Here is a 22133-nt window from a genome sequence, read left to right as displayed (position 1 = left end):
CTTCCTGCTCAAGAACTCAGGAAGCCATAGGTCAGTCCCCTGAGAAGACTCCTGTGATAACCTGGTCCTGGGGAATCCACACTAGACCACAGAAGACCTGGGCTATTGGCATTTGGAAACGTGTAAAGCAGAGCGTGGGCAGACAGTGCAGAGAGGAGCCCAAGCTGAGGAGCTGCGGCTCCCCTCTCTGCCATCACCTGGTCTACACTGCGTGCCTCTGCACCACCTCCGTGACCGCCATGGGCCCCAGGCAGCTTGTTAAGTCATTCTCCACAAAGCATTCCTGCAGAGGCCTGTCACCACTCACACTTTATTGGGAACAGTGGGCAGGCGGGGGCGGGAGGGGGGTGCTGGCTGCTGTGAAGGAGTAAGAGCCCAAGAGGCCACACAGGTGGGGCACCACCTGACTCATGATCTAGGACAGCCTATGGGGTGGGCACCTGCCCTTTCAGAGATCCCTCAGCAGGGGTGGTGGCAGGCCCGCCAGGAAGGTAGGCAGGCAAAGAAATTGCAAGTGATGGGCTGTAATTCTCAGAGCATCCAATCCAAAAGTGAAGGGTGGTGCTAACTGGGGGGAGATGGTAGGGTGACACAGGCAGGGCTTAAGTCAGAATATCTAGCCCAGCTCCTCTAGGTTTCTGGAAGACTTCAATGTTCCTCTCTGGAGACCCCAAAGATAGAGATCAAGGCCAGGAGAGCCCCTCACTGACCCATGTTAAACTGGTCCCAGGGAAGCCTTTTGGGCATCCAAAATTAAGGAGCACAGGCCTGTCATGCCCCAGTGTCAGCCAAGCTGCTGGAGTCCTCGGTGGGAAGAGTGTGAGGAGGGGGTGATGATGCCCCACATGCTGAGGGAGGATCCCCTCTTAAGGAAGGCAGAGGCCTCTTGCATACCCCATGTGGCCAGCCACTGTGCCAGGGCCTGAGAAGCAAGGCACAAGGTACAGAGATTCCGGAGTCTGGGGAAGGGGTTAATCTCCTCTCCCCCAGAAGTCCAAATAAGGACGTGAGGAGGTGGGCAGAAGGAAGTATCCCCTTGGTCCAGTGTCCAGGGCACAAAGCCTCAGGGGAGATGCTATGGAGGCCTGGAGGCCAGGCTGCTCCTTCCTGCCTCTCCCAGCAGTGCTAGCAGGAGGCAGTTGCCTTAGCAGCTTTAACAGTGGGAGGTGGGGAAGAAGGTGGAGGCAGCTCAACCCCTCTCCTGTCACTTCAGTGCAGTCAGGCCGTCCTCAGATGGCCACTTTGTTACCCCCTCTGTAGCAGGTTGAAAGGGGTGAAGCCTCAGGTGGACAGGTAAGCGGGGCCGGGGGCAAGAGACACTGTTACAGCCTGACCTTGGCTGCAGCTGCTACACCTGGAGAGTGTGTGCGTGTGTGCGCATGTGTGTGTGCGCATGTGTGTGTGTGTTGTGCGGGGGCAGTTCTGAGAGGCTCAGTGACAGCGCAGAGCCTGAGCCCCTCAGCAGCAGTGTCCAGGGCATGAGGTCTGGTGGGAGGTGAGTGCCTAGGGCCTAGAGTCCGGCCTCTGTCCTACCCTCTGGCAGAAACAGAGCTGGAACGGGCGGGGGGGTGGGGTGGGAAGATAGCAGGCAAGGAGAGTGGGGAGCTCCTTCCAAGCCTCCCCTCTGGGGGAAGGCCCCCTTTTCCTGCAGGGTCTGGGGTAGGGCCCCTTCCAGGCAGGGTGATGTCACACATCAGTCATCTCATCGCCTAGCTCCGCATCTTCTGGCTCTCCTTCCTCCTCCTCTTCCTCTTCCTCCTCCTCCGAGGTCACATTGGGTTCATCAGCCTCTGCCAGGCATTTGGGGCAGGAACAGACAAACAGATAGTTCTCTCTGCAGGGGATGGGGGGAGGGTGGTGAGGGTGCAGTCGGGCGGCCGCCAGGACAGAGCCTCCCGGAGCCCGGCCACCCGCCACATCCCCGGCTGACACCTGAGGATCTTGTGGCGGCTGTGGCGGCTGCGCTCCCGCTGACAGCAGTCTAAGTAGCTGATACAGATTTCCTGGAGGGCAGAGAAGAGAAGGGGTCAGACGGCTGTGCTCTCTCTTAGATGGGCTTGGGGCCTCCCCAACCACTGGCCAAGGAGAGGGGACTGTGGTTGGCCTCAGGCCACGGCTATGGGCACTCAGTGGCCATGGTCTGTGGCTGGGGTCAGAAGTAATCTTGACACAGTGCCACCTGCTCTGGAAGAAGACTCAGTCAGGCTCCATGCACTGTACTAACAGCCCCCCACATACCCCCACAGCCCAAGCCACGAAGAGTCATATCTGGCTTTCTTAGAAGCTGTGCATTTGTTGACCAAAAGGTGGCTAGGAAGAAGCTGGGCATCTAGTTATGTCTCAGTCACTGCTCTGAGGCTTTCTGGTTATTTTTTTGAAGAATTGGGGGGTAGGGTGGGGTTAGAGCATAATCAAGGGTAAAAAGACTCCCGCCCTGGGGCATGTGGGGACTCAACCAAATAGCCTGAACTTGGGGCTCTAGCCACTGTTGCTCCCAGTACCAAGGGGAAACTTGCAAGGCCCACTGTTCCCCCTACCCCAGCCCCCGCCATACAGCTTCCAGCCCCCTCACCTCTCCTGGCTTGATATCCTCCAAGGCAGTGACATGCAAAAGGAAGTTGTTTTCTGGGAAGGAGGTCTCTGCATTAGGGACACAGCTGTGGTTACCTGGGTCATGAGAGGCAAGTCATAACTTACAAAAATAACAGCCTGGCAGAGCTCCCATCCTTCCTTGTTCTCTCATCGCTGCTACAGCTGTGCAGGTCTTGGCACCCAAGTTTCCCAACTCCCTGTCCAGTGCTCTTTCCTGAAGACCCCAGAGCACAGGCATAAATGCACTCCCACTTCACACCCCCTCCCACCTGCCGTCACTGCCCCTGCTGTCCTCAGCACTGGGCAGCTTGATTCTCAGTTGTTTCCAGTATCCTGCAGAGGGAGGGACAGGGCTGTGAAAGAAACACCCGCCCAGGCCGGACCCCTTAACTCAGTCCTGTCTGCTACTGGGCGTCTGGGAACAGCTGAACCAGGCCCTCTGCAAGCCTAGTCTGGGGGGCAGAGTGGCCCCACGTCCTGGGAGGGGGGCTCACAGTGAGGAAACCCAGGGGGAAAGGCTGAGATCTGGAAAAGACAATTCTGTGTTCTGGCTTTGCCCCTCTCTGTCCAGGGCTATTGAGCCTCAGCTTCCAGCCTGAGCTCCCTCCCAGGAGCCTGAGGACCTCCCAGGCTCTTACAACACTACCCCCCCACTCCAAACCCGGCAGGGCAGTGGCGGTGCGAAACCAGGTCTTCTGTTTGCAAGAATCAAAACTCTTGCGGTCCTGCCTTAGCACAGGGTCTGGCCCACTGGAAGGTTTTATATATACACATATATTAAGTCCAGGATATGAATGAATGAAAAAATGATGGAACGGAAAGGCCCAGGAGAATCCCCAAGGAAACTCAGACCTACTCCTGCTCTCAGACTCCTCTCCACCAACCTACCGGGGCCACCCCTCCTCAATGCCAGGACTCACAGCAGCTCTGAAGCACAAAGAGGCCAGATCCTTCACAGTTAAGAAACTCGCCAGTGGCTGTAAGACAGTAATAAGCAGATGTTATTCTACCCATTTTACTGGGGGGAATGAAACTAGGCTTTTAAGGACAGGCACTGGCTCTACTGTCTTACCACCCAGCCACTACCAGTTCATCTGAACTTGCTTCTTGGGGACATGAGCTTTTCTGTAAACGGTATCACCTTACTTGTCCAGCACCCCCCACCCCCAGCGTCGAGCCTCTGTACGGATCTCAGAGTCATGGCTTATCTATGTGTCCTACGGATGGATCTGAAGCTTCCCATAGGCACACGGGGGTATCTTTCCCAACCATTCGGTCAGAACTCCCTCAGAAGGCTGTGTGTCTGACTGGGGGGCATCTGAGGTTGGGTGAGACAAAGGCTCCATCTCACCAACCTGCCTCGATGTCCTTGTACAGCTGGTCAATGAAGGCGTCCAGCTGCTCTCGGTCCTGAGGCTTCAGCTCCAGAGCATCACAGGCATGGACCCACTGGCTCAGGGAGCTGGGGGTCCCAGGCATCCACGGTTGGAGAGGAGCAGGCCCAGCTCACAGGGCTCTCCACCTCTAGGCAAGTTAAGCCCACTTCCTTCTCCAGGGCAGGGGCCCATCTTCCCCAAAAGACCAAGGCTCCCAAGAGCAAATTCTAACACCTCAGTCTTCTGACTCCCACCACTGCCTCCAGTCCCGCTCTTCGGCCACAGAATCATACTTTACCCCATCCTAATCCTGAAAGGAGGTGTGCTACCTTCCAGCCCTAAGGGACAAGTTCAATAGCTTTGGAATGTTCTCTCCTAACCTGGTCCCAATTCCTTGGCCATTGGTCCCAACAAGAGCAAAGAGAGACCGGAATCCATCTGGAGTAAACCACTGTGGGGAGAAGAAAAATGAATGCTCAGGTTACAGCCACTCCCTTTTCTTCCTGACACAACTCTCTGTTCAGGAAGTCTTCTGTGAGTCAGTCCCATCCCAACTTCATACCAGGTCAGCTCTGGCTTAGCTCTCCGAATAGGAGGTGCTGACTGGGTTGCTCCTGGAGAGCTGGAATGAGTAAAGGGCCATTGGTCCGCCCCCCCGCCGCCCACGCTCACCTGGCTGAGCGCCTCCTCATAGAGGGCCTCTGTGAAGAGTGTCCGTAGAAGTTCCAGCTGGCCCTAGTTTGGGGGAAGCAGGGAGAGATGTGCATCCCTGGGGATTTGCCATGAGCACCCAGACAGGCCCCAGAAGACCAGGAGAGGGAAGGAAAAAAGGGCCAGCTCATGGAAGAGCTTTCCCTAAAGGCAAAGGAAGCCCACAGAATCTTTATTTGTAAAGAACTTTGGCAGTCTGGTGAACTGTTCCAACTTAGGGGGGCGAACCCCAAATTCCTCCCTATCCTACAGCGATTGTACCAGGAGGGCTGAGGCAATGTGGCTTGGAAGATCTGTCCTCACTGTCATCTTCCAGGCTCCCTGACCTAGTCTCTGGCCCAGCCTGACTCCCTATCTCCTCTCCTCAGAATGAATGGAGGGCCCCCCAGCTCCCTTTAAGCCCTGCCTGTACCTTTAGGGAGCTCCTGCTGGAAGTTGGCTGTCCTCGGTGAGAATGTGTAATCTTTGGGTGGGAATAAGTACTTAGCACATCGGCAGCTAAAATCCTCCTGTTTCACGCTGCTCCCTCACTCTGTGGACCCCCAACCCTCTGTTTTCCATTATAACTGACTTGCCCACTGCTATCCTATCATGAGATTCTGCCTTACTTTGTCAGGGCACCCAACCCCTCCTTCCTCTGTCATCACCCCACTTCTCAACTCTTGGTCCATGTTAGGTCACAAGGTTAAATAGTAGCAGGAATATATGCCCTCTAAATAGATTTTTGGCCCCAGGTTCTAACCTCTTCCTGGGGCTGGGAAGGAACCAAATGTGGAGCTCCCGTCAGACAGCCACAGAACCATCCAAGGCTGTTGGGGGTGGGGGGATCTCAGGAGAAGACTGACCTTGAATTTGTCCCCCAGGAGTTTGTGGACAATTTCCTCCTCCTCATTGGCTGTTTTATTACAGAACTGGGAGAAGAGCCTGATCCAACGATCTTTATCCTTGGCCTGCAGTGAACAAATATACTTCAGAGTCACATTCACTATGCCCGTGTGTGCATGCACGTGCATATGTGGACTCCAGGATGCCTGCCTCCTTGCTGCTGCTTGTGCCCAGGCGGGAGGGTAGCCTGTGACTCTGAGGCCCCTGCCATTAGGGAAACACCAGCACACAGGAGGTTCTCTGCAGACCCTTCTCGGCCTGGGGACTTCCTCCCTGCCACACCCACACCCAACCTTCTCCCCAGCTGGGCCAGGCTAGCCGGTTCAACACCACTTGGAGAAACAGGATGATGAGGCTGAGAAGCTTCAGTGTTAGTAGAAGGGGTTGGAGTGGCTCCTCTCACTTGACACGTGAGGCACGATCTTGAGAAAGTGGCGCCTGGAAGCTGAGTGTGTGACCTGCTGCTGCACAGGACGCCCTCTCCCAGATCAGAGTCTCTTGCCGGAGCTATGGGTAGCTGCTCCTGATGTTTCCACAGCCCAGGCGGACCTCTGCATCCAAGGCAGGGTCTCGAGGTTGCGGGGGTGGTGACTGAGGCCAAGAGGCAAACGAGGTCAGAACTGGCTGCCCTGGGAGGGCTGGGTGGGCTCACCTGCTTCACCGTGGCCACCATCCGGGCCATCAACATGATGCTTGCCGTCTCAGGGGGGTAGTGAACACTCCTGGGGAGAAAGAAAAGGATATGGCCTGAAATTCCCTCTGCGGTAGCTGCGTGCAGGGAAGTCCAGGCTGACTGCCACAGAGGATCCTTCCTGCCGACTCCATTTATAACCAAAGAGAGGAAGTCACTGGCAAGGACGTGGGCAGGACTTCACATCTCTATGGGCACCATGGGGCTCTTCCTGGGAATGTGTAAAATGCTGAGGACAGTGGGACTGGCGGCTCACATAGAAGGTGATGTGACCTCAGTTTAACCCCGAGATGGAGGAAAAACCTGGGGGATGGTAAGTTTAAGAAAGATGACTATATCTGCTCATCTCAGGCAAAGAGGGAAGATAAAAGAGGGAAGAGATGAAGTGCTACCTACCTCCAGGCTTCCTGCAGCTTATTGAGAGGGTGCAGGGGGTCATCCTGGGAGGGCCCTGGGCACAGGACCTGATGATACTGCTCAGCAGCCGCCAGCCGACATTCTGCACTGCAGTACATCACCTGGTGGAGTGGGGCGACGTCAGCACCCCAGGATCTGGTCACGGGGTGAGGCGCAGATAGCCCTCCATGCTACTTGCCTCTGCTAACTTCTCCGAGCAGCCTGAGCAGTAGCTCAGTGGCATCACGAGGGCCGAAAGCACACGGAGACCCGGAGCACGTGAGAGGGGCACCCAGGCTTGTAAAACAATGGGAAGGAGGGAGCTTTCAGACAGAGGGAAGAGCCCCTGCTAGGCTGCTGGGAAGAGGGCAAGTTCCCATTTTCTATTTTCTAGACGGTGGGACTGGGACAGGGAGGACAAAGCAGGAACAGGAATGGAGCCTTCTGACGCTCTTCCCCTCCATCATGGCTCGCTGGGGCCCTCAGCAGGTCTGTTGTCATTCCTATCTCTTCGCAGAGGACTGCAGCTAAGGCCTCTCCCCCACCCCCCTTCCAGGTGCAACTCCCCCACCCCCCTTCCAGGTGCAATTCTGGGGGCTGCTTACCTGACAGTGCGGACAGTTCTGGTGGAGGTCCTTGCGCACGGCACACAGCTCGGGGTGAGGCAGAACCTGGCCTGGCTTCCCTGTCAGCCTCTGAGCATTCTCCTCCGCCTTCTCCAGTGCCCGAAGGCAGTGGTCACAGGCTGAGGAAAAGAGCCACACAGGAAAACGTGCGCATCTTTATACCAGGGGCCATGTTCTGTCTCATTCACGGCAGTATCCCTAGGGCTAACAATAGTGGCTGGCACGCGGCAGGTGCTCAACAAACATTTGGGAAGTAAGTAAATGAATGACTGTGTTACAGAACAGAATGAGTGAATGCTTTCACATGCATTCCAGGGCAGACTGGTTTTCTTCCCTCTCTGGAGTCCCACCCTTCCTGTCAAGCACTCTGCCCTTCCCAATGTGACTTAATCTGTGGAGCTTCCCTCCTGTCCCCCAGACTGTGCTTTCCCCACATTCGGCAGCCAGCTGACCCTCCTTTCATCTTTGTCTCTAGCCTAAGAAAAGTGTAAAGAAAGCACGTGGCTGGAAAAGCTAAGGGCATCCTACCTGCTTCTGATGCCTAACTCCACCTGTTTTGATTAACGGGCCTGTGGCCTCCTCTTGGTGCAGGGAGGCACGTCAGCACAGAGACCTTCAGCATGACACCCATGCCCTTATACTCTGGCTCAGACTGAGTTCCACCTGAGCAACAATCCTCCCCACCCCCAACAGGGAGCAGGCTGGAAGAGCCCCTCTACCGCTCACCCCCAGTCCCAAATGCCCTGAAGCTAGAGACAAGCATGGTTCTCAGGTATGGCTCTCCAAGGGAAGATGAACTTCTCTCCCAACGCTTGAAGTCCCAGAGACATCAGCTAATGTAGCTGTCTTCCATGCACAATGGCAGCTGGGCCCAGCAGCCACAAGGAGTGGATGAGATGTGCTCACCTCGGTAGCGATAAAGTGCATTCCAGAGAAACTGTGCGGCCACCAGAGGCCGTTCTACAAAGATGGTCTCCCCCTTCCGGATCAGTTGTGTGGCAAACAGCCCCTTACCCTACCAGGGAGAGAAGGAATAGGATTATCATAGGGAGAGAGAAGACCTAGCTCCAAGGGTTCCCGGAGGGCTGCCCAGCATCACCTCCCACACACCCTCCTCTCAGGAGAGGCCTCTCTGCCTTGGGAGGGTTCACGGAGCATGGTCAGCGCCCTCCGTAACTACCTCCTCTGGAAATGCAGCTCTGACCTACTTTCAGTCCCACTTCTTTCAGCCTGGTCAGAGCAGAAGGACTAGGATGGGGAGGGTGCCACCATGTCAGCCAGAGGAGGAGAATTTTTGGAATGGCTGGAAGTGCACTGAGGATCCTGTACCAGGAGCTGGTAATGACAGGACAATCTTCTTGGTGTCACCCATGTGGCCCTCCAGGACCCTGGCAGTGATGCTGCTGCTCAGAGCTGCAGAGGACTCCTATGCCACAGAAGAGGGAGCCCTAGTTTGGGGGAGAATGTGCTGCATTTCTCTGGTCCATGGGACACTCACAGGACCCAACCAGTTCTCAGTGTTATACTGAAAGGAATGATGATTCTGAGCCCTAATACCACCTGCATCAGATGGTACCTAATACCACCTGCTTTGCATCTGTTTTGTATATGAAAAGTATTATTGTAGTACCTAGCAGGTAGTTTCCATGACACACCTCAGCCCAGGTGAATGTACCTTATGAGCTTTAGCTCCTTACTACTCAAAGTGACGTGACAGACAGGCAGCATGGGCATGATCTGGGGGACTGTTAGAAATGCAGAATCTCAACCCCCCAACAGACTTGCTGAAGGAGAATATGCATTTTAACGGGATGCCCAGGTGATCAGTGTGCATGTTAAAGTCTGAAGCTCTGGTCTAAAGCACTGTGCACATCACATAAGACATGAAGGAGGTGCAGAGGGACACAGAAGACGGCTTTGGGACCCAGGTAGTTACTGGCCCTGTGGGGCACTTACTCCCACCGCTCACTTAGAGAAGAAGGGTGCCGCCCTGAACTGCACTGAATTGTCACCAAAATAGAAAGGAAGAAAGAAAGAGAGAGAGAGAGAAGGGAAGGAGGGAAGGAGGGAAGGAAGAGGAAGGCAAGAACTGACTGACTGATACAGCAGTAAATGTCCCATCATGTGGCCTCTCAGGTAGCTCCCCGTTTACTTCTAGCACTGGCACTGTGGCTAGAAAGCAGCACCTCCCAAACTCAGAGGAGCAGGGATGTGTAGACCAGGATGGCTCTGAGCAATCCATGAGCTACAGATCACAACCCTGAACAACTTGGATAGCTCTAACAGCAGAGTGGGACAGCTAACATGAAACCTCTGGCTAATGCCGTTGATGCATCCTTGGTTGTCTTCTTGGAACCCCACCTTCAAGCCTTTCAGGGCCGGACCCAATCTAGCAAAATGAAAAGATGGTCTTCTTCTATGGGACAAAGGGAGATGAACACAGACCCACATTATCGCTGACAATCTCAAATCTCAACACTGGGTAAATAACGATGTCTTTCTCTCTCTTTCTGAAGGCCCAAATGCAGAAAGTATTTAGTAATCAAAACAATGGGAACAGAATCAGAGCTGGTTTCCTTATGAAACCATTCATCCCCCAAACATAAAACAGTGTTTTAAGAAAAGCAGCTTTCATTAATATTACCAAGAGGCTTGGAGAGAAGTGAACCTGAATGAGAGGGCCAGAAACTTGCAAAGATGGCTCTAATTTGAAAAGTTAAGTTCTAGGAAAAAGACTGTAAATTTTAAAAGCTTTACTACATGGGTAATATTCTAGGAACATAGAAATTACCAGAACCGAATTCAAAAGGAAGAAAGCCTAGGGACACCTGGGTGGCTCAGTTGGTTGGGTATTTGCCTTTGGCTCGGGTCATTATCCCAGGGTCCCATGTGGAGCTCCTTGCTTGGGGGGGGGGCAGCCTGCTCACTGCTCTGCCTAATGTTACCTCTGCCTCATGCTCCCCCTGCTTGTGCTCTCTAACTCTTTCTCTGACAAATAAATAAAATCTTAAAAAACAAACAAACAAAAAACAAAAGGAAGAAAGCCTAGACAAGCAGTGCCATTATCTGGCTGACCTGCACCTGTACAGCATTCTGGTTGGCATCCATCCTCTTTGGTCAGACACTATCATGTTCTGATTGGTCCTGTCCCTGGCAGAGTAGTCACTAAATTTTTGAAAGCTCGCTCCTGCCAATATCCAGAGAAGCAACAGAGAAAATAGTAAAAAAACAACCCCCATGTGAGGCCCCTAGTCCATATGGTTCATGAGCCACCTCTCTCAAGCCAAAGAATAAGTAATTCTCATGCTATTTAAACTACAAAGTAACAAAAGAAAAAATGGAAAGCATCTCCATTTTACCAAAAAACAAGTGTAACTCTGATGCAGTAACCGGAGGAAGAGAGCACAAAGAAATAAACCTCACAAGCAATCTCACTTGATGAGTACAGATGCAAAAAGCCTGGGATAATCTATCTTGTCACCATGTCTAAGTGGGTATGTGATTTTCTCCAGCTGTAGATGAGATGTGGGCATGGAGAGGCTGGCCAACTCATTCTTCCAGAGGTGGGGTTTGATAGAAGGCTAGGACAGGACAACTGGGCAAGTAGAGCGGCTGATGTGATGATGTTAGAGGAAGAACGGAAGAGAGGAGGGGATGAGAGAGAGGCGGTGCAGTGAAGGCGAAGGTGACTATCTCTGTGTGCTAGGAGTGATGGAACCTGGATACCATCAAACTATGAGCTGATCAAGAACACCAGAGGCCTGTGTGCAGACAGAGATGTGAGCGGCTGAGGAGGTCAAGAATATAGGGGAGCTGCTTTATCACGGAAGGAGAGGAACGCTCCAGGTGCATCTGGAGTGGGAAGAAGTCAATGGAAGGTTGGGCTCTGAAGAGCAGAAGGTAGATGACTAGAGAAGGCTGACATCTTGGGCAGGGACTGGGGATACACATAGCCATTACACATGATAAATTATTCAACCTCCTCAGTAAACAAAGAAATGTAAATGAAAACAAAGCCATACCATTTTGCACATATCATATGGCAAAGTTAATTCGGAAAGAAAATACTCTGCTAGGGAGAACAAAAGGATGTGTGCACAGAAATTGAGCTGCAAGACTTCGGACCTCAGGATGAAAAATAAAATAAAATATAAAAGTCCATAAATAAGTAGTTGGTTGACCTATTTAGAAACAGGTTTATTGATGTTGATTCACTACTGCATCAAAAAGCGATTGCAAAAATTATAATTTTAATATCCACATATTTGCACAAGCATAGGATTATGAGTGATTTTTGCCTTCTCTTTCCTCACATGCATTTTTCTACAAGTAACTTTTGAAACACAATAACATAACAAAATCATGGCATTTCTCTGTCAAAACGCTTCAAACGGGCCACGGGTTTAGAGCTCAGTTTCCAAATTCCTTAACATTCCAAGGCCTTTCGTGAAGGGTCCTGGCCTCCCTCCACACCCATTTCCAAATCTCACTCAGAAAGTTCCCGGAGGACCTACGCTTTTTTATACCTAAGTTTCCTCTGCTCAGCATATCCCCGCCCACCGTACCTGGGGCTCAGCAGCGAAGTGCCCCCACTAGCCTGGCCGGAAAAGCCCGGCGCCACCCGCCTCGGCCCCGCCCGGAGCTACAGGAGCAGAGCCCGGGGCTGGCGCACCGGGTCCCGCGGGAAGGGGGCGCGCGCGCACGGAGACTTCGGAGCCCCGGGTCCACCGCGTGACCTCCCCGGAAGCCTGCGCGCGGGGACAGACAGGGAACCCCTGGGCCGCGAGTAGGGACGGAGCCGCAGAGTCCGAGCGGCAGAGGAGCTTCTGCTCCGGGCCTTGGATCCCGTGGGGCTGTCTCCAAGGTCGACAGGGTAGGGGACTACGGGAGGGTCCGCCTTGTCCTCACCTTAGCGCTGCTTACGAAGCGGACTTCCACGGCGACCCGGGCCCTACCTGCCACGCCCACGCAGAAAGAGAACACGTCGCACATGGAGGCCGCCATCTTGGGCGCGCCTCCGCCTTATGACCCTTGACCTCGCCTCGACCTGGGAGGCCCCGCCCCTCTCCGGCCCCGCCCCCGGTGTGTGTGTCCGGGGAGCTCGGGTTTACGCTCTAGCGTGTACGGACTTAGATCCCTTTAATCTACGTGTTTAGGTCGATTGGTTCGGTGGCTGGATGTAGCTGGGTCTGCCTTTGTGTTTTACATCTGTTTGGTTTTTCGTCTGTGTCTTCGTACATACCTGTGTATCCTAGCGTATGGGTGTGTGTATAGTTTTGATATATCTGTGTGCCGTTCGTGTTTATGAGCCCTGCTGTCTCTGTCCACCCATTGGCCCGTTTTGAGTCAAGCGCTCTTTAGACCTAGCCGGGAGCGGGGGTGGGCAGCAGTCAGCCGACCTCTACCCTCTCTGATCTACCTGAAAGGAGGGACTAGCTTACTGCACGTGACCATCCTACTCGCTTGGGTGCAAGAATTCCCCCTTCCTTGGGCCTTCAAGCTGGACTTGTGCTTCTCTCAGCCCCTTCAGGGGCATAGGCACCTTGCAGCCTAGGGGTGGTGGAAGGTGGTACACAGTGCAACTCAGGTCTGAGGACCCCTGAAATTGTATGCAGGAGTGTGCATATGCACATTGTCTTGGGAACAGGAGAGGGGCCTGTTCTTTCAGGACCCCAAAAGCCTGAAGCCATGGACTTATAGCATCTGTTCCCACAGCCAAGGCTGACCACTGTTTCCTTGCCTTGTTTCCTTGTCCTGCAATGGATGCTGTGCTCCTTGAGAAAGGACATTGTTTACATCTGTTACGGTATGGTGACATCAGGGATTGGGGAGAGCCCAGTAACTGCTGAACAGGTTAAGTCGTTTTTATTTTTTTAATAATCTATATTTTTTTAAGATTTTATTTATTCGTTTGACAGAGAGAGACACAGCGAGAGAGGGAACACAAGCAAGGGAAGTGGGAGAGGGAGGAGCAGGTTTCCCGATGAGCAGGGAGCCTGATGTGGGGCTTGATTCCAGCACTCTGGGATCATGACCTGAGCCAAAGGCAGACGCTTAACGACTGAGCCACCCAGGCACCCTATTTTTTTAATTTTATTTTTAAAATGAGTCAATTGAAGAAGCAGGTGCTGGAAGAGGCAGATGCAGCTGGATCCCTTTGATTAACAGAGTGGACTTTAGGAAGGACATTAGGAAGGATTTCCCTGAAGACAGGGAGAGAGGCTCTTGAAGCTGGACCCTGGCCTCCCTCAAGTCTGTGGCCTGGTGTCTAGGAGAGGATGGTCTACCACCAGTTGGAGGCATGTGGTTTTTCCAAGACAACCTCTTCTCCGTCTTCTCTCCTGCAGACAGCAGTGGGGACCATGTCTTCTCCCACCACTAGGTGGCAGGGCACGCCTCTTTCACTAGCTCACCTCAATACCCAGAGGCCATTCTAGATTTTCTATCAACACCCTCTGCTCAGGAATGCAGAGCACTAAAGAAATCAGTTCTGTGCTGGTGACTGGGCTAACAAGAGCAGGCTATCAGCATGCTTCTTAGAAACTGAGGAGCTTGCTGGGAAGGAAATGGAACCACGAGTTAGGGTCTTTTTTTTTTTTTTTTAAGATTTTATTTATTTGACAGATAGAGATCACAAGTAGATGGAGAGTCAGGCAGAGAGAGAGGAGGAAGCAGACTCCCTGCTGAGCAGAGAGTCCAATGCGGGGCTCTATCCCAGGACCCTGGGATCACAACCTGAGCCGAAGGCAGAGGGTTAACCCACTGAGCCACCCAGGCGCCCCACGAGTTAGGGTCTTGAAGGGGGAGAAATTATAACCATCTCATGGAAATACAGCAGAGTTTGTGACAAAATGCCTACCTTGGCAAAGGCAGAGCCAAATTGCTCTATTTTATGTAATGATGGAGAGGGGGCAAGATGGGTAGCTAGAGGGAAAAATATGGTGGTCAGGGTAGCACGTCTGGTCCTAAGCAGGGAGCTGGGGCTGAGCTCTTGAAAATGGTGACAGTTCAGACAAGAACAAGAAAACTTTGGGAAACTCTTTGAAGGGAAGTAGGCTAAATGGTTTACCTTTCCCTCACCTTTGCTCTCAACTCCACCATCTCTGGTGGGCAAGAGACTTCTAAGGCCCAGACACTGATTCAAGGAGGCCCCTTCTCCACAGTCAGACCAGGAAAAGATTAATCTGTGGAGAGGTCAGTGCTGGTGTAAACACCACACATTGCCCCACACACTTGCTTGGGCCTGGCACCCTGTAACAACTTTACAAACATCCTGTCAGTGCTGGGAGGATGAAGTTATCAATGCACCCATTATACAGATGAAGAAAAAAGGCTCAGTAGTTCCAGTGAGTGCCTCCAAGAAAAACTAGCCCAGACAGCCCAGGTTGAGCTTCTGTCCCAGTCCTCAGCTGTCCATTCCTGACTCAGGGTCTTCTCTCTGGTTGCTGTTGTCAGAGCTGCTGGAGGGTTCGTCTTGGGAGGCAGCCATGGCAGACACAACAGGCAGCTTCAGCCTTTGCTGCTTCTGGTACTTGACCCTGCGGTTTTGGAACCAGACCCTCACCTATAATCAGAGGCAATGGTCAGAGATTAGAATGTGACCAGCAGTTCCCATGGTTTCCCCCATTCCTTGGTGCCTACTGCTCTCTGGGCCCACACTCACTCTTCCTTCTAACGGGAGCATTTCCTTCAAAACACCCTTCCCTATAATTTTAGGCACCATTTGTTTATCCAACAAATATTTATTGAGCTCCTATTATGTGCTAGGCACCAACCTAGGTGATGGTGATATGTGGTGAGCAATAGAGGTATAGTCCCTGACCTCATGGAACTCACAGTCCAGAGAGACGAACAACAAACATGGAAACACAAACAAACACAAATGGGGGTTTGAACCTCCCCGAGGAACCAGCACTTAAGCTGAGGCTCAAAGGATAAGAGGCCAGTTTAATGAGGACAGAGAAAAGCAGGCTGGATCAGGAGATGACCTGTAGGAAAGCTTGGGGTGTCTGAGGACCAGAAAGGAGGAGAGCATGGCTGAAGGATCTGGGAGTGAGAAATGGGGAAGTGAAGAGAGAGACAGTGGGAGAAGTCAGCAGGGGCCAGATCACCTAATACCATGGAGGCTGTGGGTAAGGAATATCAGCTTTAAGGCTTTTTTGTTTTTTTTTTTTAAGATTTTATTTTTATTCATTTGACAGAGAGAGATCACAAGTAGGCAGAGCAGCAGGCAGAGAGGGAGCAGGGAAGCAGGCTCCCTGCTGAGCAGAGAACCCAATGCAAGGCTTGATCCCAGGACCCTGAGACCATGACCCGAGCTGAAGGCAGAGGCTTAATCCACTGAGCCAGCCACTCAAGTGCCCCAGCTTCGAGGCTTTTAAGTGGGATGTGACATAGTCCTGTTTGCTCAAGTGAATTGCATATCTGGCTGCTTTGTGAAGAATGGATGAAAGGAGAGGCAGAGACACAGCTGGCAGACTACTGTGATAATCCAAAAAGAGCTGAGACCAGGATGAACTAGGGGCAATGGAGAAAAGTAAAGCAATCCCAGCTGTATTTTGGAGGTATAGGTGACAAGGCTTGCTGATGGACTGGAAACAGGAGAGGGGGAATCTAAGAGGACTTGATATTTTGAGCAACTGGATGGATGGTGCGGCCATGAGTAGGGAGAGAAACAGATCTGGAAAGAAATAAAGTCAAGAATTGAGGTTTAGACTTAAATTTGCAATGCCTGTCCTAGAAGACATCTAAATGGAGACCTCAAGAAGGTAGGTTGATGTACAAGTGAGTAAACAAGAAGATAGGCGAAGATACAAACCTGGGAATTGTTAGTTTATATATGGTATTTAAAACCATGGGATTAAATGAGATGGGGGGGCAGAGGGCAAATATGAGGTCACAAAGAGAAAAGTACCCTACAGAGGTGACAGAAAATTGGCTAGAGACCTGGAAAACCAAGAATGTAGTGTCCAAAAGCCAAGAGAAGTATGTGTGTCAGTAAGAGAAGGAGCAGTCAATTGTATTAAGTGGGGAGTTAGATGAAAGGAAAACAGCTGCTGAATTTGACAACATGGAGAGACTTTGAGGAGAAGTCTGATGGAATGGGAGGGGAAAATTCATATTGGAATGAGTTACGTAGTTGGGAAGTGAGGACGTAGAGAGACTGTCACAAGTTCTTGGCAAGTCTGCCTGTGATAAAAGCAGAAAAACGGTGTAGTAGCTGGAGGGGGATATGGAGGTCAAGTGAAGGGTTATTCTTATTTTAAATATTTAGTTCCTTGAATATACTTAATTTCATTGTCAGCTCCTTTTTTAACGTGGAAACATAAAGTTCTAGGTTAATATCTAGATTAATGGGTGTTGTTCCCATAATGTGTTTTCCTGTGGGACTGTTTTCCTCATTCATGTAGGGAGTGTACCAATGATTAGGGCCTGTCTCCCCCCGTGGCCTGGCAGAGAGAAAGAAGGCCCAGGTCTTCCCAACAACCTCACCCAGGGCCTTCTGGAGAGCAGAGTCCACCCCCACGTACAGACCTGGGCTTGCAGGAGTCCCTGCTCCTACCTGGTTCTCGGTAAGGTTGAGCTGGGCTGCCAGCTGAGCTCTCTTCTTCCCCACAAGATTGTGCTGCTTTGTAAACACATTCTCCAACTCTTCCAGCTGCTTCAAGTTAAACATAGTCCGAACCCTCTTTTGGGGTCTCTCAGTGTCCTGGAGTTCCTCTGTTGGAGCCCAGTCTGGGGTACCCCAGAGGCCTGAGCAGTGAGTCAGCTCTAAGCCTAAAGAGCCTATGTACACACGTGTACACACACACACACACACACACACACACACAAAATATGCATAAAATACCTCTGGAAGAATAAAGAGACTTGGAATCATTGGTGGCTTGTGGGGTGGGGTTAACCAGGTGACTGGGGGACAGGAATGTTAAGGGAAACTCTTCTCCCTTTAACTTAGTAAACATTTTTTGAAGTTTGAACTGTATCAATGTAGAAACTATGCAAAAACGAACTTGAAAATGATATCACTGTAATATAAAGCAGTAAACTGCAACTCAGAGCTCAGCTGCCTGAGGAAGTTAGGGCAAATTGGTTTGGAGCCCTGCACACAGGTCACTCCCCTGCCCTGGCCTTGAATTTGGATCGGTTTTGAGAGCCTGGAAGGGGGGGGTGGGGTGGAAATGCAGAACGGAGAGCTCCCAGGGAGTGGGCACCAACTCAGATGGTTACATCCATCTTGGCACCCGTTGACAAGGCTTGCACTAACTTGGGTCCTGTTTTCCTCAAGGGGAGGTGGGGAAGCATGAATCAGATTGCCAAAAACCGGCGAAAGCTCCTAGAGGTGGCTGTTAAGGCTAGAGGAGAACGTTAGGTCAATATTTACATTCTCGCTGGGATGCAAGACATCAGCCCCACATCCGGAGGTGCCCCATCTAAGAGCGCTCTACGCATATGTACTTGAGTATGGAGCACTTAAGTGTGGAACCTAAGCTCCACAGACGGGAGCTGTGGGGGGCGTCACGGGGGTCTGGGCATTGGTTAGCTCCTCGCTGGACCTCATCACCGCAGCAGCCGCTTCTCCCAGCTAAGAAAGGGCCATTCCTTTGGGAAGAGAGCTGCTCTGGCGCTATCAAGCCTTCTCGCAGGAGGTGTCGAGGGGGCGAGAGACTCTACAAACCCCTTCTGGGGGGACGCTGTGGCCCTGGCCAGGTCCTCCGAGGCCGCGTGGACCCACCCGCACTTCCCCCTCCGCCCCCGCGCTCACACACACTTCCTGCCCGCTCAGCAGCTAGCGTGCGCGGCGGCCGTCTGGAGGCCAGTCCCTGTCTCTGGCCTCGGATTCCACGGCAAGGTCAAGGGTCATAGGCCCCCTTCCCACAACGGCCGTGCGCGGTTCTCAAACTCAGGGACTTCTCTATCCTGTGCCCGCTGCCGCGGCTGTCGCGCTCCAGCCGCCCCGCCCAGTTCCCAGGTCGCTGCGCCCGGGCACCTCGTACCTGTGACGCCCAGGCCCTGCAGGCAGCAGAAGTGAGGCACGCGGAGCCCCGGCCCTGGCGGCTGGGGGCACGGCTGGTGGAGACCCACGCCCAGGTAGGTGGGCAGCCACGTCGCAGGAACCCGGGAGGGAGCGGTGCCGAGCGTCGCGGCGGCGCGGGGCGGAACGGCCGGCGGGGAGGCGGTGGGCGCGCGGCGGGCGGGCCTGGCCAGGATGGCCTCGACGGAGAAGGACGACTCGAGGCGCCCGGGACCGCGGGGTGTGCCTGGGCCGGCCGGGCGGCGCTGGGGCGCAGGGGGATCGCCAGAGAGCGGGGGCTGGTCCCGAGCGCCGGGGGGAGTGGGCGGCCGGCGGCCTCGCGGCACCGGGCTGGGCATGGCGCGGCCCCCGCCGGGGGGAGCGGAGCCAGGGCCTGTGGGCAGCCGTGCGGGGAGTGCGAGAGGTGAGGGGGAGTATCCCACGATGAGGGAGACTCGTCGGTCAGTAACGGCCCCAGCGCTGGGCTAGGGCTTTTAAATTTGGCGGGGCGGGGCGGGGGGCTGGCCTTTTCTTCCAGCCACCCAGGGTGGGCGTCCGGCGCCCTGCGGGGCCCGACCCTCCGGAGTGCACGCGCGCGCCAAGTCAAGGTGGGCACTCCCTCCCTCCCTCCGCGTTTGAAGATGCCCATCCTGGTGTGGTCGGGAAAGGACCCTGAGCTCGCTGTGGCTCGCTGGTGATTCTGGGCGAGCTACCCGACCTCTGAGCCCCTTCAGGCCTGGCCTTATCCTTGCGCCATCTTTGAAGCAGAAACCCCAGCCAGATTCAACTGGGACTAAGCAGACCTTAAAAAAAAAAAAGTTTTATTTAATTTAAATATCTTGATAAACAAAGTAAATTTCCCATCCGGCTTCCCAGTCACTCTGTTTCCCCTGCCTGGAGACATCACCATGGTTACCAGTTTCTTTTTGGATTTTTCCAGGAACTTTCTGCACCCACATTACCTGGGTCCCACTGGAAAAAAAACTTTCCTCTATCCCAAAAGGTGGAAGGGAAAAAACTGTAATGGTTTCAGCTTAAGAAATAGTCTTTATCACCAGTGCATAGAAGTTGTGTACAAAACTCCTTGAGTTATGTAGGTTTAGGGCCGGCATTTGTATCCCTGCTTTTTGGATGAATAATCAGTACTTACCAGCTGTTGTTCTTGAGCAAACTACAAGTTACTGTTTGTATTTCCTTACCTCTTAAATGGGAGATACTAGTAGCTGCCTTGTGGAGTTGCTGTGTGGATTACATGAGTTAATCCATGTGAAGGTTTTAGAATTGGCTTGGTGCATGAGGAACATTAGGCTGGGATTGTGGCGCTCAGAGGGATTCTTGGTTCTGAGGCTCCTATTGACGTTCTGCCTCCTCAAACTGATGGCTAACATTGAAACTACTCAATCATGTCAAGGGCAGTTCCATACCATTGTCAGTAGGCATTAGCTGTTTGGGACACAAGGTGCCCATGTCTGCTCTGCCAGGTAGGGACTAGAGGAACCTTGCTAAGGTAAAGCAGCCTCCTGCCCTGCCTTTCTTCCCATTTCAGCAAATACTTGCCCCACCTTCCGGACAGCCCCCCAGGCAGCCTGGAATCTGAGATTGTGGGTGAGATCATCAGTGGCTGGCCCAGCTAGTCCCATGTCTAGGATTACTGTGGTCTGGCCAGGGGGTGCTGGGTCAGAGATGAGGAGACACCAATTGACCATTCTGGGGAAGGGGTGTGGGTGGGAGGCAAACTCAGAAGAGGAGCTCTTACTTACCTGAAGTCAGACCCACTGGGGGATTAAGTGAAAGTTGACTCCCAAATCCTACACACACCATTCCATTTCTCAACATATTTCTTTTTCTTTCTTTCTTTTTTTTTTTTTTAAGATTTTATCCACTTATTTGAGAGAGAGATGGAGAGTGTGAGAGAGAGCACAAGCAGGGGGAGTGGCAGGCAGAGGGAGAGGGAGAAGCAGACTCCCTGCAGAGCAGGGAGCAGGATGTGAGGATGGATCCCAGGACCCCAACACTATGACCCCAGCCAAAGGCAGACAACTAACAGACTGAGCCACTCAGGTGCCCCAACATATTTCTTTTTAAGGAGATTTTCCTCTAAGAGTGTGGGGCTGTGCTACCCTAGGATCCCCCCCACAACAGATGGCAGTGTCAAGATACCAAGAGCATGCCTATGAGGAGGGACTTGAGCACCCACCTCTTCAAAGACAATAACGGCTTGTGCTGTTGGTGGTCAGTGGAGCACAGTGATAGAAGATGTAGATTTTGGAATAGGATAAACCTATCTTTAAGTCTCAACTTTGTCACTGAACATTTCTGTACCTTCAGATAAGTGAATTATTCACTTCAAGCCTCCAATTTCTTGTAAATTGGCAACGATCTTTTGGGTAAGAAAATAATACTAACCTGATGGGACTGTTACAAGGATTAAATGAGATTGTGTTTTTAGCTAAATGGTAACCATTTTGGGGAGGAGAGAGGCTATTTAGATTGGTAGATGAGCTAGGCTTCTTAAAAGGGTTCAGTGAAAGTATGGGGACAGATTTATAAACCAAGATAGTGTCTGGTCTGTGTCACTTTAAGCACTGAGATTCAAAATGAGCTAATTTGGCAGCAGCAAGCACCCTGGAATTAGAAGGAGTTGACAAAGAGCAAGATAAAACTTATAAGGTGGAAGGCTCAAGAGCATTTTTTTTAATAGATTTTATTTATTTATTTGACAGAGAGATTACAAGCAGGCAGAGAGGCAGGCAGAGAGAGAGGGGGAAGCAGGCTTTCCACTGAGCAGAGAGCCCGATGCAGGGCTCGAACCCAGGACCCTGAGACCATGACCCGAACTGAAGGCAGAGGCCTAACCCACTGAGCCACCCAGGTGCCCCAGGCTCAAGAACATTTTAAGTCTATTTTTGTTGATTTTTTGGTAAAGAACATAGTCACTGTGTCTCCAGCTCAGGATTTTCTTTTTTCTTTTCTTTTTTAAAAAGATTTTATTTATTTATTTGAGAGAGAGAGAGCGAGAAAGAGAGAGAGCCCATGAGCAGGGGCAGAGTGAGAGGAAGAGGGAGAAACAGACTCTCCTGCTGAGCAGGGAGCCTGAAATGGGACTCCATCCCAGCATGCTGGGATCATGACCTGAGCCAAAGGCAGACTCATAACTGACTGAGCCACCCAGGTGCCCCTCTAGCTCTGGAGTTTCAGTACATAATTCACTGTATTTCAGTACATAGTTATCTGTTTTCTGTTATTTCACTTAATCCTCCTCAGACTGTAAATTCCTGAGGACAGACATTAATATTCCCAATTTAAACATAAGTAAATAGAACAAGAGATGGTTAACAAATTTGCTAGCTTTGGGAGTTTAGCAAAATGTGGTTTTAATTTGCATTTATTCCCTGAATACTGTTTATGTTCAGCTTCTTTTCACAAACTTATCAACCATTTGGATATCCTCTTTTATGTGAAGTGCCTGTTCAAGTAGTTTGCTTATTTTTGCGTTGGGTTACTATCTCTCTTTCTTTATGAGATGATTTACATATAGATACAGATATTTTGGGATCAAGTTCCTTGTTGCAATATACAGAGAAGCAAATATCTTGTCCCATTCTGTGGACTGCCTTTTCATTCTTTTATTGTTAGGTTTTTTTTATGAACAAAAATTGCTAATTTTAATAAAATTTAATGATCTGTTTTTGTGTCCTTTAAAAGAAAACTTTGCCTGCCCCAATTATGAAGATGTTCTCCTGTTATTGTTTTTTTAATTCTTTGTTATTTTAGTTTTTTTTTTTAATTTTAGCTTTTACTTTTAGGTCCGGAATTTATTTTTGTGTAGGTGTTAGGGAAAA

At 51.7% G+C, this 22133-nt stretch overlaps 2 protein-coding genes across 2 annotated transcripts; both read right to left on the bottom strand.

Annotated features, from left to right (window-relative positions):
* Window positions 1–291: 291 nt before the first annotated feature.
* SMYD5 (SMYD family member 5) lies at window positions 292–12305 on the bottom strand. The gene is made up of 13 exons (XM_044261383.1): window positions 12186–12305; window positions 8184–8292; window positions 7257–7396; window positions 6652–6773; window positions 6217–6286; window positions 5525–5629; window positions 4641–4703; window positions 4349–4419; window positions 3948–4054; window positions 3513–3569; window positions 2573–2667; window positions 1933–2003; window positions 292–1834 (listed from the first exon to the last, which is right to left on the bottom strand). Exons 1-13 carry the CDS (start codon window positions 12279–12281, stop codon window positions 1687–1689), a joined length of 1254 nt encoding a protein of 417 aa, XP_044117318.1. The 5' UTR covers window positions 12282–12305; the 3' UTR covers window positions 292–1686.
* A 2377-nt stretch (window positions 12306–14682) lies between these two features.
* NOTO (notochord homeobox) lies at window positions 14683–18650 on the bottom strand. The gene is made up of 3 exons (XM_044262232.1): window positions 18275–18650; window positions 16840–17054; window positions 14683–14841 (listed from the first exon to the last, which is right to left on the bottom strand). The coding sequence occupies exons 1-3, from the start codon at window positions 18648–18650 to the stop codon at window positions 14683–14685; spliced, it is 750 nt and encodes a 249-aa protein (XP_044118167.1).
* Between the last annotated feature and the right edge of the window lie 3483 nt (window positions 18651–22133).

The sequence above is a fragment of the Neovison vison genome, chromosome 8, assembly GCF_020171115.1.
Source record: "Neovison vison isolate M4711 chromosome 8, ASM_NN_V1, whole genome shotgun sequence".
NCBI classification, from domain to species: Eukaryota; Metazoa; Chordata; class Mammalia; order Carnivora; family Mustelidae; genus Neogale; species Neogale vison.
This window is presented reverse-complemented; position numbering and strand designations above follow the sequence as displayed.

What these genes read in the sequence shown, in the direction of transcription:
- SMYD5 (XM_044261383.1), bottom strand. Translation starts at nt 12,281, where the DNA reads ATGGCGGCCTCCATGTGCGACGTGTTCTCTTTCTGCGTGGGCGTGGCA. An exon ending in GCTTCGTAAGCAGCGCTAAG is followed by an intron (nt 8,293 to 12,185) that starts GTGAGGACAAGG and finishes TCTCCCTGGTAG; the next exon opens with GGTAAGGGGCTGTTTGCCAC. An exon ending in ATGAGGAGGCGCTCAGCCAG is followed by an intron (nt 4,420 to 4,640) that starts GTGAGCGTGGGC and finishes TTCTCCCCACAG; the next exon opens with TGGTTTACTCCAGATGGATT.
- NOTO (XM_044262232.1), bottom strand. Translation starts at nt 18,650, where the DNA reads ATGCCCAGCCCGGTGCCGCGAGGCCGCCGGCCGCCCACTCCCCCCGGC. An exon ending in GCAGGGCCTGGGCGTCACAG is followed by an intron (nt 17,055 to 18,274) that starts GTACGAGGTGCC and finishes TAGGCTCTTTAG; the next exon opens with GCTTAGAGCTGACTCACTGC. An exon ending in TCAACCTTACCGAGAACCAG is followed by an intron (nt 14,842 to 16,839) that starts GTAGGAGCAGGG and finishes CTCTGATTATAG; the next exon opens with GTGAGGGTCTGGTTCCAAAA.